The 14,011-nt window shown below is 40.0% G+C and overlaps 1 protein-coding gene across 1 annotated transcript in view; it reads left to right on the forward strand.

Moving 5' to 3' along the window:
* RSF1 (remodeling and spacing factor 1) overlaps nucleotides 1-14,011 on the forward strand; it is a 56,867-nt gene that overhangs the window by 16,890 nt on the left and 25,966 nt on the right. Inside the window, exons 2-5 of the mRNA XM_072326976.1 lie at nucleotides 4,145-4,236; nucleotides 7,930-8,022; nucleotides 8,320-8,525; nucleotides 10,432-10,589. Coding sequence (XP_072183077.1) covers nucleotides 4,145-4,236; nucleotides 7,930-8,022; nucleotides 8,320-8,525; nucleotides 10,432-10,589 — 549 coding nt within the window. The remainder of the gene's footprint in view (nucleotides 1-4,144; nucleotides 4,237-7,929; nucleotides 8,023-8,319; nucleotides 8,526-10,431; nucleotides 10,590-14,011) is intronic.

Raw genomic sequence — 14,011 nt, forward strand, 5'->3', positions numbered from 1 at the left:
ACCTCCAGCGATGGGGACTCCACCACCTCCCTGAGCAGCCTTTTCCAATGCATCACCACTCTTTCTGATAACATTGTTTTTTTCCTAATATCAAACCAGCCCAGCAGAGAACTTATCTTTGGTTGCAAATAACATAGAAGTCATGGTGCTTGTGACATCAAACTGCTCATGGACCTTCAGATTTGTGCACAAAAATAGAAAACATTGAAGTTGTTAGAAGTGTTTTCTGGGGGTTCTGGTTCCACTCCCTCCAGCAGTGGCAATGGGGGAAATTGCATGGTAGAAGCTGTGTGATGTTTGCTTGCCATTGAATTCCTAGCATAGGAAGATAACTATGCTAGTAGATAACACGTATTGGTTTTATGTGGTTGAATATGGTGAGCTAGTAGAAGAGGAGGTGGGAAGTATTAATGATCCCATTGAGCTTAACTGCCCACATGCTTAGCATGGTTTAATTTGACAGTGAAGTCCTACCATGCTAAGGTCGCAGTGGTCATGTCATCTGAAATCAATCAAGGGAGAAAGACGAAAAGGAGCAAACTGTTAATGGAAATACTTGCACAGTTTATCTTTGGATTCACTTTTTTTTTCCTTTCATATAACACAGCGAGTTAGCATAGTAAAAGGGTTTACTAGTATAACTGGGAGGACCTGTTTATATTTGCAAAGCATGCAAACTACCAGCTGCTTTTGCATCCCAAAATGTTGCTTCTTGCTCCTACCCCCTCAGTGCAAGGGATTCCTTGTGCTTTTCCTTTCCTCCTTGGAGGAAGACAGAGGCTCAGGCTTTGCAGTTGAATTCAGAGCTAGGGGCTCCGAGTGCACCATTATTCCCTTCTTCCTCTCTGCATTGTAGACCTGCTCTAATGCCAGGGTTTTTATTTGTAATCATCTTTCATCCAGGCCCAGGGCTTTGTGCTGCTTTTTCTCTTTTCCTCCATTATTTTGTCTGGTTTTGTTCAGTTAAGAGCAGGTTAATTTTGGCAGGGAAAATGACAGGAGGTCAGGTGAGGTTCTAAGTGTATGGCAAGGTGCTGATGGGTAGCCACAGCCAGCTCTGTGCGGGTGCCTGAAGCTGAGGCTTTTCTAACCAGGGGACGGGTCTTCCATGTGTTCCTATTTCTTCTCCTTCATTGAGATTTTTTGTCCTTTCCAAATTTATTGGCAATAACAGATGGAGGGAACACTCCCTGAACTGCTGGGATGGATGTTGTTCAGAGGATGTTTGCTGATGCCCAGACAGAGACAAGCCCTCCAGGAAATCTGCAGGGCTTGACAGAATTGCCTGAACTGCACCAGAAACCCCAAAAAATTCGATACCCAATGACTCATTTTTTCTGACTCATTTCTTCTTCCCATGATAAAATCTACATTTTTGAATATCTAGCAGATGGCCGTAGCTTAATTTTACTAGTTTTCCTAAAAGAGGCTTTTTTTCCCCCTTTTAAAATAGCACAGTCAGTTTTTCCTTAGCCTTTTGCATGTGGAGTCCTGAAGTCTTTTCCACCGCTGAAGTGTACTCTATGAAGTTGGGCCTCATGGTTTTAGAGAGCTACTATATTGCTTTGCAGAGAAACCAATGCTTCTTGAACGTTCACGTTTTGGTGAACACTGTCACGCTATTTTGGCAATGGCTTTACCAAAAATGACTGTTATTCAAGGAAGATTGCATGAATTTTTCCTTCCTTTCTGTGAAACTTAAGAAAAGTGAATGAGTGATTACCAAGGAGTAATTGCATCTTATATTTGTTATGTTGAACCTGTTCCGAGTAGGATGATTCTTATCAATGTCTCTCTCCATGGAAACTTGTATTCTAAGCAGAGGGAAGCAACTTTAAAGTTATGCAGGTCCAGTGCATTGCTGAGCTGACTGACATTTGGGTCTGGTTTGCTGGTGCGATTAAACTCATTGCCAGCTGGGTGCTCTGCCTAAGGATGGCTCTTCCACTGCTCTTCAGCCTTCCTACCACCTCATCTCTCCATGAAGACTGTCACAATGCATTAAAAAAAACAACAAACCAAAAGCAATGATAAATAAATGTAGAAAGGGTTCAAAATGCTGCCAAGTTTCCTTGTGAAAATATCTGTGTACATCTCAGTAGTGCAGGACCTGAAATGATAAAACCTTGGGAAAGAAGTGAGGTGTCAGTAGGTGCTGCCCCATCCATGTGAGTGCTGCCCAAGGCTGAGTGTGCCAGATCACTTTCCAGGGTCTGAATTTTTCACATTTCCCATTTCTTCTAAGGCTGACAATCCAGCAAAGACTTTTTTGGTGACCAGGAATTTGGTTATTCAGAACAAATCAGTCTTGCTTCTGTAAATCAGGATTCCAATCAGTACGTACCTATGAAGAGAGATTTGATTGAAAAAGAAAAGAAAAAATAAGAGGGGAAATAAAAAAGGGAGAACAAAAGCTTTGATCCAGTGAGGTTTTGAATATTCTGGCTCAGCTCCATGTTACACAAACACAAGCTGAGGTTTAATTGTGTGAGTTGCCTTTGATAGAATTGCTCATGTGTATAAAGTGCTTTGGGCTTAATTTTGTTGGTGCCAAGTGCTCAGCATCTATTGGGGTTAAGACTTTTTGATCTCATTCCTTTTAAGATAGGTGGTGGTTTAAAGTTGTGAAATGCACCAATTTGGGGGAGAACCAAGGAGGAGATGTGTGAAGTTTCTACAGTATGCAGTGGTAATGGCAACAATAGAAACTGAGTGAAAGAGAATAGGTCTGGGCTGGCCTGGAGTTGTTGCCTAAGAATTGCTTAGGTTTAAAGGAGGTCTCTTTATGGCTACCAAGCTGATTCTTTCTGTATTTAAATGGGAACTGTGGTTGTGTATTAACTTGCTGGCTACAAACCAGCAGTGATGATCTTCTGAAATAAAGCGAGCATCTTAAACAAACTGATGTTTTACCAACTCACATTCACCTGAAAACAGGCATTTGAAAGGCAGACATCATTGAGGTGAAATCAAGTCAAATGATGGAATGATTCACAAAGGGACTCAAATGTTGAATAGACCATGAAAAGGAATAGTATCTCAGTAGTATCTGGTTTAGAACAAAGGTGTTTCATGTCCCAGCTATTTATCATGTGTCAAAGAATGCTATCGAATGAGCAGAAAAGCATAAATAACGATCATAAGAGTTTTTAATTCAACTTTTTAGGTGTGTATACAGAGCTGAATGAAAATGATTTGCGGTTGGACTTGATGATCTTCAAGGTCTTTTCCAACCTGAGTAATTCTATGATTCTATGATTTCAGAAAATAAAGTTGTATGCAAACAGCATCTAAATAAAAGGAGTAAACATTTCACTTCTTTAAGCCCTTCTCAACAGACTGAGGCAGCTGTCTCCGTTGGGTACGCGTAGTTGCATTCATAATTATCATTTACCCATTTTTTTTCATGTTAGAAAAGTTTCCCACTAATAAAATTGATGTTCTGCAGATTTGCCACTTGGTGGTGCTAGATTGATTTACAAATCACGGATGTAAGGCGAGGTGTCAAAGCTGTGTTTAGGGATGTGTAGTAAGCTATAATTCAGGTAGGAAACATTGCTTTTGTGCCTGCACCCATCCAGCTGTGCTCAGCAGCACTTCTGCCCTCCATCCTCGGGTCCCTTTCTCCATCCATCCAGCACAAGAGACTTTAAGTAAATAATGAAATTGTATCTGTGAGGATAAAGTTTCTAGACCACTTCTCCCATAGCATGCACCCAACTCAAAATGGTTGGGATTCAGGCATGGCACATATTCCAGGCATGGCACAGATACCTTCTGGACTTCTGGAGGCAGCTGCCTCAGAAGGTCCATAGGTGTTTGACTGGCACTGGTTCTATGCAGGTTTTTAGCTTTACACTACCAAGAGTTTGGGGTATTTATCATTGAGATGTAATTCCTGGTTCAACAAAGGGCACAGGAAGGGCAATAATCATTGTAGATATAAATCTAAACAAAAAGAACTATGCAACTGCTTTCATTTTGCTGTTGTTATTTTAGTTACAGACCTGCTTTTAGCAGACCTGAAGTTACTATGTTTTATTACGATTTCTGTTTTTTTCACAGTGTTACACTGTTTAGCATTGAAGTGTATTTACACCAGGCTTCATAACTTCTTTTTTTTCTCTCTCTCTCAACGCTGCAGTTCCAAAAGAATTGGTGGAGCTTCACTTGAAACTGATGAGAAAGATTGGGAAGTCTGTCACAGCAGACAGATGGGAAAAATATTTGATCAAGGTACAATATGCATGTTGTATTATTCTGCACTGCTGGAATATGCTTATGATGAGCTGTTGTGTCAGCAATCCCTGGTATGAATTATAGTGAGCCTTGGGCTCTGCTGTGGCCAACACTGATGTGCGTGCCCAGACTTTGGTTGCATAAGATCCCAGCTTAACTTTCAGGCTGCCTAGACGTGTACAAAGATCTCTAAAAATAAATGTTATCTCTTGCACATATAAGAGTGTACACCTTCATACTTGCTAGAAACAAACTTTCTGAGCATTAAGACTTTTGGTATAGAAGCAGATTTAGTAGCCTGCAAACAGGCTACATCGAACAGAGAAATTAACACGGTAACTATTCATTTTAAAATAAGGTGGTTGGGGGTAACCATACAGAACTCTTGTACCGTGGGCTAATATTAAATGAGAACATTGCAGAGATTTATATCAGCATGCTCACAGTGGTAGAGCTGAGATAAAAGTGTAGTTACACATGAGTAGAAATAGAACATCCCATTGTTTTACTTGATTCTATCTCGGATATTAGTCGTGCATGTAGTTTTTATTTCAAACAATTTACACTGTTTGAGAAAATAAAACCAGCCAAATGCTCAAAATTTGGAGTCTGGAGTTTCACCTTATTTCACATGCCCAAAACATAACATCACAGAACCACGAAATGGTTTGGGATGGAAGAGAGCTCTGAGATCATCTGGTTCCAACCCTGCTGCCATGTGCAGTGTTGCCAGCTGTTAGGCCAGGTTGCCCAGGACCCCATCCAACCTGGCCTCAGTATTATCTGTACAGCCATGATTGCATCTTACTTAGAAATACAGCATTATGGGTGATAGCAGCAAAACAAATAATGATGTTAGCAGATCCAGTCACAATTTGCCCTCCTCGGTGCTATCTACCAAATTTACAGAGGTAGGAATCTGCCTTGAGGTTTGTTTAGTCTTAAGATAATGATGTGTGTGAGACCATCAGGCTGTGTCAGGAAATTGCCTACTGAAGGGCCCAAGGTTAGATCTGACCTCTTCACCAGCTGTAAAGCATTTATGATGCTGTTTTGAGCTAATAATGTAATGTATGCACCTTCTGTGTGTTCGCGTATCGCCGAGTACTGTGATTACTGCATTGTATTAAATCCATTCACATACCCAAAAGCCATTCTAACAAGCTGAGGAAGCCTAACCCTGAGTAGAGGGCATATAAATCCCACTGAAGCAGTTGTATGGTAAGCAGAGAACAGGGAGAAAACAAGTGTATGAGGAAATAGTCTGGAAAGTCTTCCTTCAGCAAGGAAGGAGAGCGCTTAAGGAAACCTTCCCACCTGCCCCTGTTAAGACCAAGCAAGCAGTAATAACTTCTACTTCATTTAACTTGATACTTATTCTAGCCAGTGGTTCAAAGGAATCTCAAGAACAAAAGAATTTGAATATAACTAATGGGAGAGGTATGCTAATATTGCCCCCATTTCAAAAGGGTATAATTAGTTGAGAATAAGAAGGAAGAGTGCTGGGAAATGTCCCGAAAGCCAGGAATAATGGAAAGCATGTGGAACCATTGGGAGATCCTGGGAGATACCTGCAGTGTTGTTTGACTAGGAAGTAGGCACTGCAGTTGAGAGCTCTTTGCCTTCTCTGTCCTTGTGGTTATTTGCCACCTTCCTCTTCTCACTGGTTCAAGTGAACGTGTGGAGTGTGGTTATAGGAAGCGTCGGATGCCGCTGTAGCTGCTTACAAATGTTTGAGAGATGTTCTGACATCTTTTTCGCAGGGTAGGAAGCTACTGACTGCTCTTCAGTGTGCAGAAAGCAGCTGTTCCCACAAGCAGCAGGCTTTTGTTTGGTGTGAAACATCCTTTCTGAGTGATATTGAGACAGAGCCCATGTCAGTGGCAACTGCAGTTCAGGGCTGTGACGGTGCTTGTCAGGAGAAAACGCGATCATCTGGTTTTTGATTGCCAAAATGTAGTCGTTTCAGTCTGAGCAGATGCTTTATCAGTTCTTGTGTCTCTTGAGTTGTTGCTTTGACAATCACATGCTTCTGAAGCACATGAAACTTCTCATTACTGCTTTCATACTTAATGAGCAAGCAATGAACAGTGACTGGCACCTGCCCTGAGCAGGGGTTTGATGTAGTTTCCCAGAGTTCTTTGTGTTCCAGTATTGAAAATGAAGGAGAAAGCAGAATAAGCTCATTTAATGCTTGGGGAACAATTGCCTCTCTTGCTGTGAGCTTTGTGCCAGAGGAGGACCTGTGTTAATGCCCTAGCCTCAGAGCAGGAAAAACTGTTCCTCAGCAGAATTCCTCGTTATTGGAGCACATCTTCTCCATTCCCATAGGTCCCAAAGTCAGAGTGTGATTTATGGTATGGCTGAGCCAACCTAATTGCAAGCTGATACCAACAAGCATGGTCCCAAGTCTCCCTTTCTTGGTGTTCTTGAACCTTACCTGACCCCAGAGTGAGCCAGTTTAGGCAACAAAGCCAACAGAAAAGCAGCTCTCCAGAACAAAAAGGAGAAGTAGCTTTCTGCTCTTTTACCTGCCTTCACTGGCCCAAGTGTAAGCTAGTTAAGAACCAACATCAGTACTGGGGGTAGTGTGGCCGTGGGGACAGAGGAGGGAGAAGTTTGTAGCCCACATTGAGTTGTGCGGTACATATAGTGGGGAAATTTAGTGTCATTTTGTGTTTCCGGAGAAAGCTGCTTTCATTCATGATTTCCAAATTGTTTGATAACTTAGTGATAAAATCATGTATTTGATAATTCGGTGACTGGGAAACTACCTGGTTCTGATTGAGTTTGTTCAGCAGAGCTTTGGCTCCTTGCGGACTGCAGTGCATGGGTGCACTGATCTGGGCAGCTGTGATTCAGGGGTGGCTCTTCAAAATACTCTCAACTGGAGATGTGGCTGTGCTAAACTCCTGCTTCTAATGGGTGTTCCCACCTGAATAGGTTAGAGTTGCTGCAGCTTTGATCGAGAGCTTCTGCTGTGTTTTTGCTTGTGATGCTTCCCTTTCCATGAGTTCTTCTAAGCACATTTGACTTCTTTAGGGAGGAGAGGGAATTCCTTCTGCACTGCTGTTATTGGAGGTTCCTGCGATTCAGTCTTCATCCTTTCTTGCTGCTTTTTTCATGTTCTGTGCTCTTTTTCCTCTTGAAGGCATTGAATTTATTTGCTTTTAGTAAAGTGAGGCTGGCTGTACTTAAAATACTTCTAAATATTTATCAAAGGACTCGAAGGCCAAACTATTATGCCCAGTAACTCCACGACACAGACTGTAAGTCTTATTTATCTGCAGTACAGTTGTAGGACAGCAGGATCCCAAGGGAGCTCAGCAGCTGATGTGCTAAGTGCTACAAAGATACGCTAAGATATCACGTCTACTCAAGAGAATTTGTTTTCTAAATAGACAGAAAAATGAAAGTTATTACATAGCAAAGATGAGAATAACTTCACAATTCAGAGTTGTGCTGCCAAATGTAATAGGTATAAGGTAGCTGGCATCAGGGTCTTAGTGATATATTCTTCTATGGAGTTTTGTCAGTGCTCTCTGACCTTTACTTTTGTTCAAGACTTTTTGACTTACAATCCTGACAACATCACATATAATTTTAGTGCAATAAGGTACTATTAATATAAAAGTTTAAAGTTACCTTTATCCACTAACTGTACTAATCTCAGTGTTTTCTTTGTGACAGATATGCCAAGAATTCAACAGCACTTGGGCTTGGGAGATGGAAAAAAAAGGATACTTAGAAATGAGTGTCGAATGCAAACTGGGGATTCTGAAGGTATGCATTCAACTGAGTTTCTAATTGTCTTTTTCCTTACTCGCTTGAATATCCTAGAGATTTGACTTTGTCACTCTCTGAAGCATCTTGCAAATTTCACTTGGCTCACCCATACCTGGATGTATTATATCTAGAGCTGATCTTGGAACAGGGATGTTGTTCTTTGTCATGGGACAGGCCCAAACAATGTCATGCTCTACATGCATACTTTTCTTACATATGCTCTTCCACATATTGTTTCTCCTCATGTTTTCATGTTTTAACATTCTTTCCACTTGCTCTTTTTTTTTTTTCCAGTATCTCTGTGAATGTCAGTTTGATGACAATCTGAAGTTCAAAAATATAATTAACGAGGAGGATGCTGATGCCATGCGCCTTCAGCCCATTGGTCGAGACAAGGATGGACTGATGTATTGGTATCAGCTGGATCAAGAGCATAATGTCAGGATGTACATAGAAGAACAGGATGACCAGGATGGATCCACATGGAAGTGCATTGTTAGGTATTCCTTTTTGTGTTTTTCTCCCCTTTTTTCCCCCAGGTTTTGTAGGGTGAGATTCTTGTGGCCGTGTGTGACATGGGTCTGGGGATGCATTTCACTCAATCTCTGTATCTCACAGATATCTTACAGTGGGATTTTCTGCCTGCACATGTGTGATAGTTTAGAAATATCTCACAAATTCATTCATGATAGTGACTTTTATGCTCAATTAGGCTATAAAGGATATATGGAAAGGGTACCAAAAGAAAACTGTCTTGAGGACAGTGCCTCCATGTTGTCTGCTGACATGGTTATTCCCTTTGGAGATGGAGGGGAACTGTTCCTTCTTTAACTTCTGCCCTAAGAAGACAGTTATAAATGGACAGTTTTGTTCTTATGAGGATTACATTGCAATTTGAACTTCATAAAACTAAAAGCATTGCTGATCATCCAGATGGGTACAGAGCCCTTTCTGGAGCAGAATTCAACTCGTAGATAAGTGAAGCTGAGGTACATGATGGTGATACAGAGTGACATGTGCATGACTCATGCCTCTGGGTCTCTGTTGCTTCGTATTTGGTCTGATAATATTTTAGTGATATTTTAACCTCAGAATTACGGATTTTTGTGATTTTTGGTTATGTACTTTGTTCTATCCCTCTTTATGCACTGGATGTATGGACCTCAATGGAAAAATAATTAGTTCTACATATACACATCTTATCTAGCAGTTATCTGTTTTTAGTTCATTTCCATGTAAACTTATCTTTCTTTTGGCTGATGAAGTGCAAGAAGATTTTAAACTAGGCCCAACATTGTCAGATCTGTCTAAATTAATACGTAGAGATGTAAGAATAGATCCTAAGAAGTTAAATAATGTATATTATTTTTATTATTCTGTTTGTTCTGTAATTTTAATATAAATTTTTAATTTTTATGTTAGTAAATAACTTACAATTTGTATAGCTTACTTAAATATCCAAACCTCAGTAAATCAGGGTAGTCCTACAGGATGTTTTAAACCACTGTCAATGGGCCATAAAGTGATAAGCCTTACCACCAATGAAATTGAGACAGCTGTTGTGAGTGAATAAAGGAAATGCATCTAAACAAGCCAACCAATTGCTGTACAGCATTTATCATTTTCCTACATTTTGGACTCCAGGGATCGATGCCAAAAGCGGAGGAAATGGGACTTCCTCTGGGCAAGTTCTGACACTCATACTTACTGCAGAAAAGCACAGTAATGCATGATGACATCTGAAATCCTTTTAAACCTGTGTCATTCTCTGTGTCAGGCTTGATGCATTTCTAGCCTTTTTTTTTTTTCTTCTGTAAAACTCCTTGAATCTTGTTGTTGAATGTTGACTTTGGAAAAGGAAATGTGGGTGTCTTGCGATTCTAGTATGTTTTGAAAATAAAGAACCTGTTTAATCAACACTTAAACGCATTATCTGTTAAGGTTTTGGTTTTTCTAGTTAGATATCCAGTGTAAGAAGGTAAAGTGCACTGATATTCAAGCACGTAGAGATACACAAACGGCCAGAGCCCTCTAAACATCTTGATATTGTTTTCTAAATGCATTAAGAAGAAATTGCAAAGAGAAGCCAGTGAAAACTGGTAAAAGAAGAATGAATAAAAGAATAATAAATAGTAGCAGCTTGGATCCAGACCAACAGGACTTGAGTCTGGATAGATAAGGCCCTTCAAAACAAAGTGATTTTATTGTGGTGTGGCTAAGTTGGAAGATTTCCGAATGCAAAATTGCAGCCGCTCTAGTAGGACGGGCATTTCACTATGCTCGTGTATAAGGTTTTCAGGACAGTGTTCATTTAAACAGATGGTGTTTGTTTATTTTTAATGAATCCCTTTGGGGTGAGTGAGTAAGTGGCTTATCAGACAATATGTTTTTTCTTCCATCATCCAGAAACCGAAATGAGCTTGCTGAGACCCTTGAGCTCTTGAAAGCACAAATTGATCCTGCCCTGCTGAAAAACAACAGTTCTCAGCAAGAGAATTCATCACGTGAAAGCCCAAGTATAGAAGATGAAGACACCAAGAAGGGTGAAGAAGCATCGACACAAGGTTTTCTGCCTTTTCTCACGTTTTAAATGTTGTGCTGTGGCAGTGTCAGAATTTTCAACTTGATTAAAGGTTACTGTTTTAGATTAGGACTCTCTAAAACAAACAAAAGACCATTTCTGTTCATAGGAGATCAAGTGAACGCTGATAAATATTACTGATTTATATATATATTTTTAGTGCATATTTAGATGCAAGAGTTATTTATAAAAAGAGAGATATGTATAAATTGTTTTCCAGTTCATTTTATTTATGCTGTACATTTTGTATAGTATTGTAAATGTGTCATTGTATGTTTTTGTGGAGTATCCAACTGTTGCCCAACTATTCCTGTTCTAATAACATTAAAATTTCAAAAAGAAAAAAAAATAATCTCTTTGTGCAATGCCATGATTGAAGTCAGTACAATATGTGTCTGTTATTTATTTTTACTTTTTAAGTTTGAATCAAAAATACAGGCTTTTTCCTCACAATCTTGAAGATGGCATGAGCTTATGCTGAAGCAATTTGAAATACAAAAATATTTATACGTGAAGTGGTCGTGAGCTGCCTCCGCCATATTATTTTTGCTAGTAAAGAACCCATTTTCTTTCCTTATTATCATGTCATTGCACAGATTAAATATCTTGCCTGACTTGGTGGTTTGTGCATCTGTTTTACTTAGTATCAGCCTGAAATGTTGTATTACGAGATTTTGCTTAGGTTATGAGAAGCTAAAAGCATGTTATCCCAAGTAATTCTACCCTGGTTTACTACCTAACGTTAACATTTGGTTAACCTGCAGGAAAGGAGTTGATCAATTAGAAACAAGACTTAAGATTCCATTGTGTTAATGTGTGTTTCTTCAAATCTGTTTAATTAATCTGTTACCTGCTGGAGATGAGCTTGGCCATGAGCCAGCAGTGTACCCTTTATGGCCAAGAATGCCAATAGATTCCTGGGGTGCATTAAAGAGAGTGTGGCCAGCAGGTTGAAGGAGGTGATCTTCCCCCTCTGCTCTGCTTTGCTGAGGCCACATTTAGACTACTGTGTCCAGTTCTGGGCTTCCCAGTTCAAAAGTCAGGGATCTCCTTGAAGGAGGGCTACAAAGATGATACAGGGCCTGGAGCATCTCCTGTATGAGGAAAGCCTGAATAATGTGAGTCTGTTCAGAAGACGACTGAGAGGAGATCGGATAAATGCTTATAAATATCTGAAGGGAGGTGGGAGGTAAGTAGGTGAGGTCAGCCTCTTCTTGGTGGTGTGTAGCAATAGGACAAGGAGTAAGGGCCTTAAACTTGAACATAGGAAGTTCCATACTAACATGTGGAAGAACTTTTCGGTAAAGGTGATGGAGCCTTGGAACAGATTGTCCAGGGAGGTGGTGGAGTTTCCATCTATGGAGATATTCAAGACCCACCTGGACACCTACTTGTGCTACCTGTTGTAGGGAACTTGCTTTAGTAGGGGGTTGGACTCAGTGAACTCTTGAGGTTCCTTCCAACCCGTGACATTCTGTGGTTCTTTGGTTTAACTGCATATACAAAATTAGCAAGACCTGTCCTGGTTCTGAGTGTCAAAGAGAAACGCTTGCTTCTCATTCCTATTCTTTGCAACAAACATTGTAGAATGGAAGAAATAAGTGAAACATTTAGATAAATATAAGTTGGGTTTGGAAGTGTTAAAAGACAAGCACAGAAATTGCAGTAAATTGTGACAAAACACAGGGAGAATTGTCTCCATTTAAGACATTTCCAATATCTACCTTTGCATGTAAGTGACAACACAATCCGTGTGGCTACTGATACTGCAGAGTTCATTTTAGAGTACTGATCTTGCCTTTGCCTCACTAAGAATTAGTCAGGTTAGCTTAAATAATGTAATCAAGACCTCCGCTTTGAATGGGATTTTATTGAAATCAAAATAATTCATTTTATAGCAACTAAAGTCTCCACTGCAGACAATTGCACACTTCAGTGTCAACAAAGTCACTGCTGCCACGTGGGGTCACTCCTAGGCACTGGTCCCACAGACCTAATGATTAATGGCACTATTTATATGTGCTGTGATTTAATAACAGCCAATGTACTCACAGAGCAGCACTTAAGTCATTTCAGTTGAGTTTAATAATTCTTCCTGTTAGTCATCAAACTATCCTCAAATTCTAGGGATGTATTAAAGCCCTTCAAAGGTACTACGAAAATCTATCGGAAGGACTGAAATAAAGCTTTCCAGATAGCATTAAAGACATTCATTCAAAAATAAACGGATTCAGTCCTTGTTTATTTTTACCAAGCCTGCTTGACTCAGATAGCATTAAGACAATTTGTGCATCTGCTGAGTCACTGTGGCACACAAAGTGCTTTTTTAGCATCTGAGAGAGTTATAAAAGTAGATCTTAGAACAACCATTGCTCTATTAGTGCAGGGAGAGGTTTTGGGGATTCTGGTGACGTTAGTTGGGGAGAAAGCTGTTGGTGGGAAGAAATGGTTCAACTAATTCAATCCAGGAAGAAGTGAAGAGAGGGAGGAAGGATACGTGCACATTGAATGTGTCACTGTCAATTACTGGCAGATGTCTTTAGAGAGGTGGCTTTATTGTTACAAGAGCTCAGAGTGGTGATTACCTCTATGAAGGGAGAAACAAGCATCCTTCAGCCTTCAAACGGTTATTACTTGTGGTGCATCTGTTACATCTGGAGATGCATCTTGCACCCTTTGCTACTTGCTGAGGTTTATTTGGGTACACTCTTTGTATTTAGGAACGTTCTAAAATGTAGGACTACTTCCTCACCACTCTTTTCTTTTGTAAAATGTTTATTTGCTCTAAATGTAATTAATTCACATACTTGCCCTGCGTGTTGGTAATCACTTTGGGAAGCTCTCAGCTTGGAAAAGAATCACACCAGTGTGGAGGGAGAGGGCTGAGGTAGAAGAAAGAAAACATGGCTTTGTTATGAGTTACCGCACCTGTTCTGTAACATCTTCCAGATGGTAGAAGATGCTGTTACACTCTCTGTACTATATCATGTTTGCTTTTTCTAATTAGCTCTGTCCCTACCTGACTCAAAAAGCATGGCGAAATGAAACATCTGAAATGTTAAATAGCTTCAGTAATGATAAACAATTGTCTGAAATACACGGCAACAGAATAAATGGATGGTTTCTTCTGAGTGCTGAAACTGTACTTTGAGCCCCAACGATGCAAAAATGCTTAAGGCATGATCTGATTTTTTAAGCTCTGCAGGATTTTCTGGTGTGTTTTTCTTAGAAATGGCAAATTAACTGAATGTAGAATACGATCTGGTAGATGTGTTTTGATTCTACATAGAAGATGTAGTCACTGCCCAGAAATAGAGAATACAGGTGAAATTTCTGCTGGTTGTTTTTTTTCCTCCTCTGAAATGTTGAAATACAAGAGTTAGATGTTTATTGAAATAAGAACGT

Source organism: Excalfactoria chinensis, chromosome 1, assembly GCF_039878825.1.
Source record: "Excalfactoria chinensis isolate bCotChi1 chromosome 1, bCotChi1.hap2, whole genome shotgun sequence".
NCBI lineage: Eukaryota > Metazoa > Chordata > Aves > Galliformes > Phasianidae > Excalfactoria > Excalfactoria chinensis.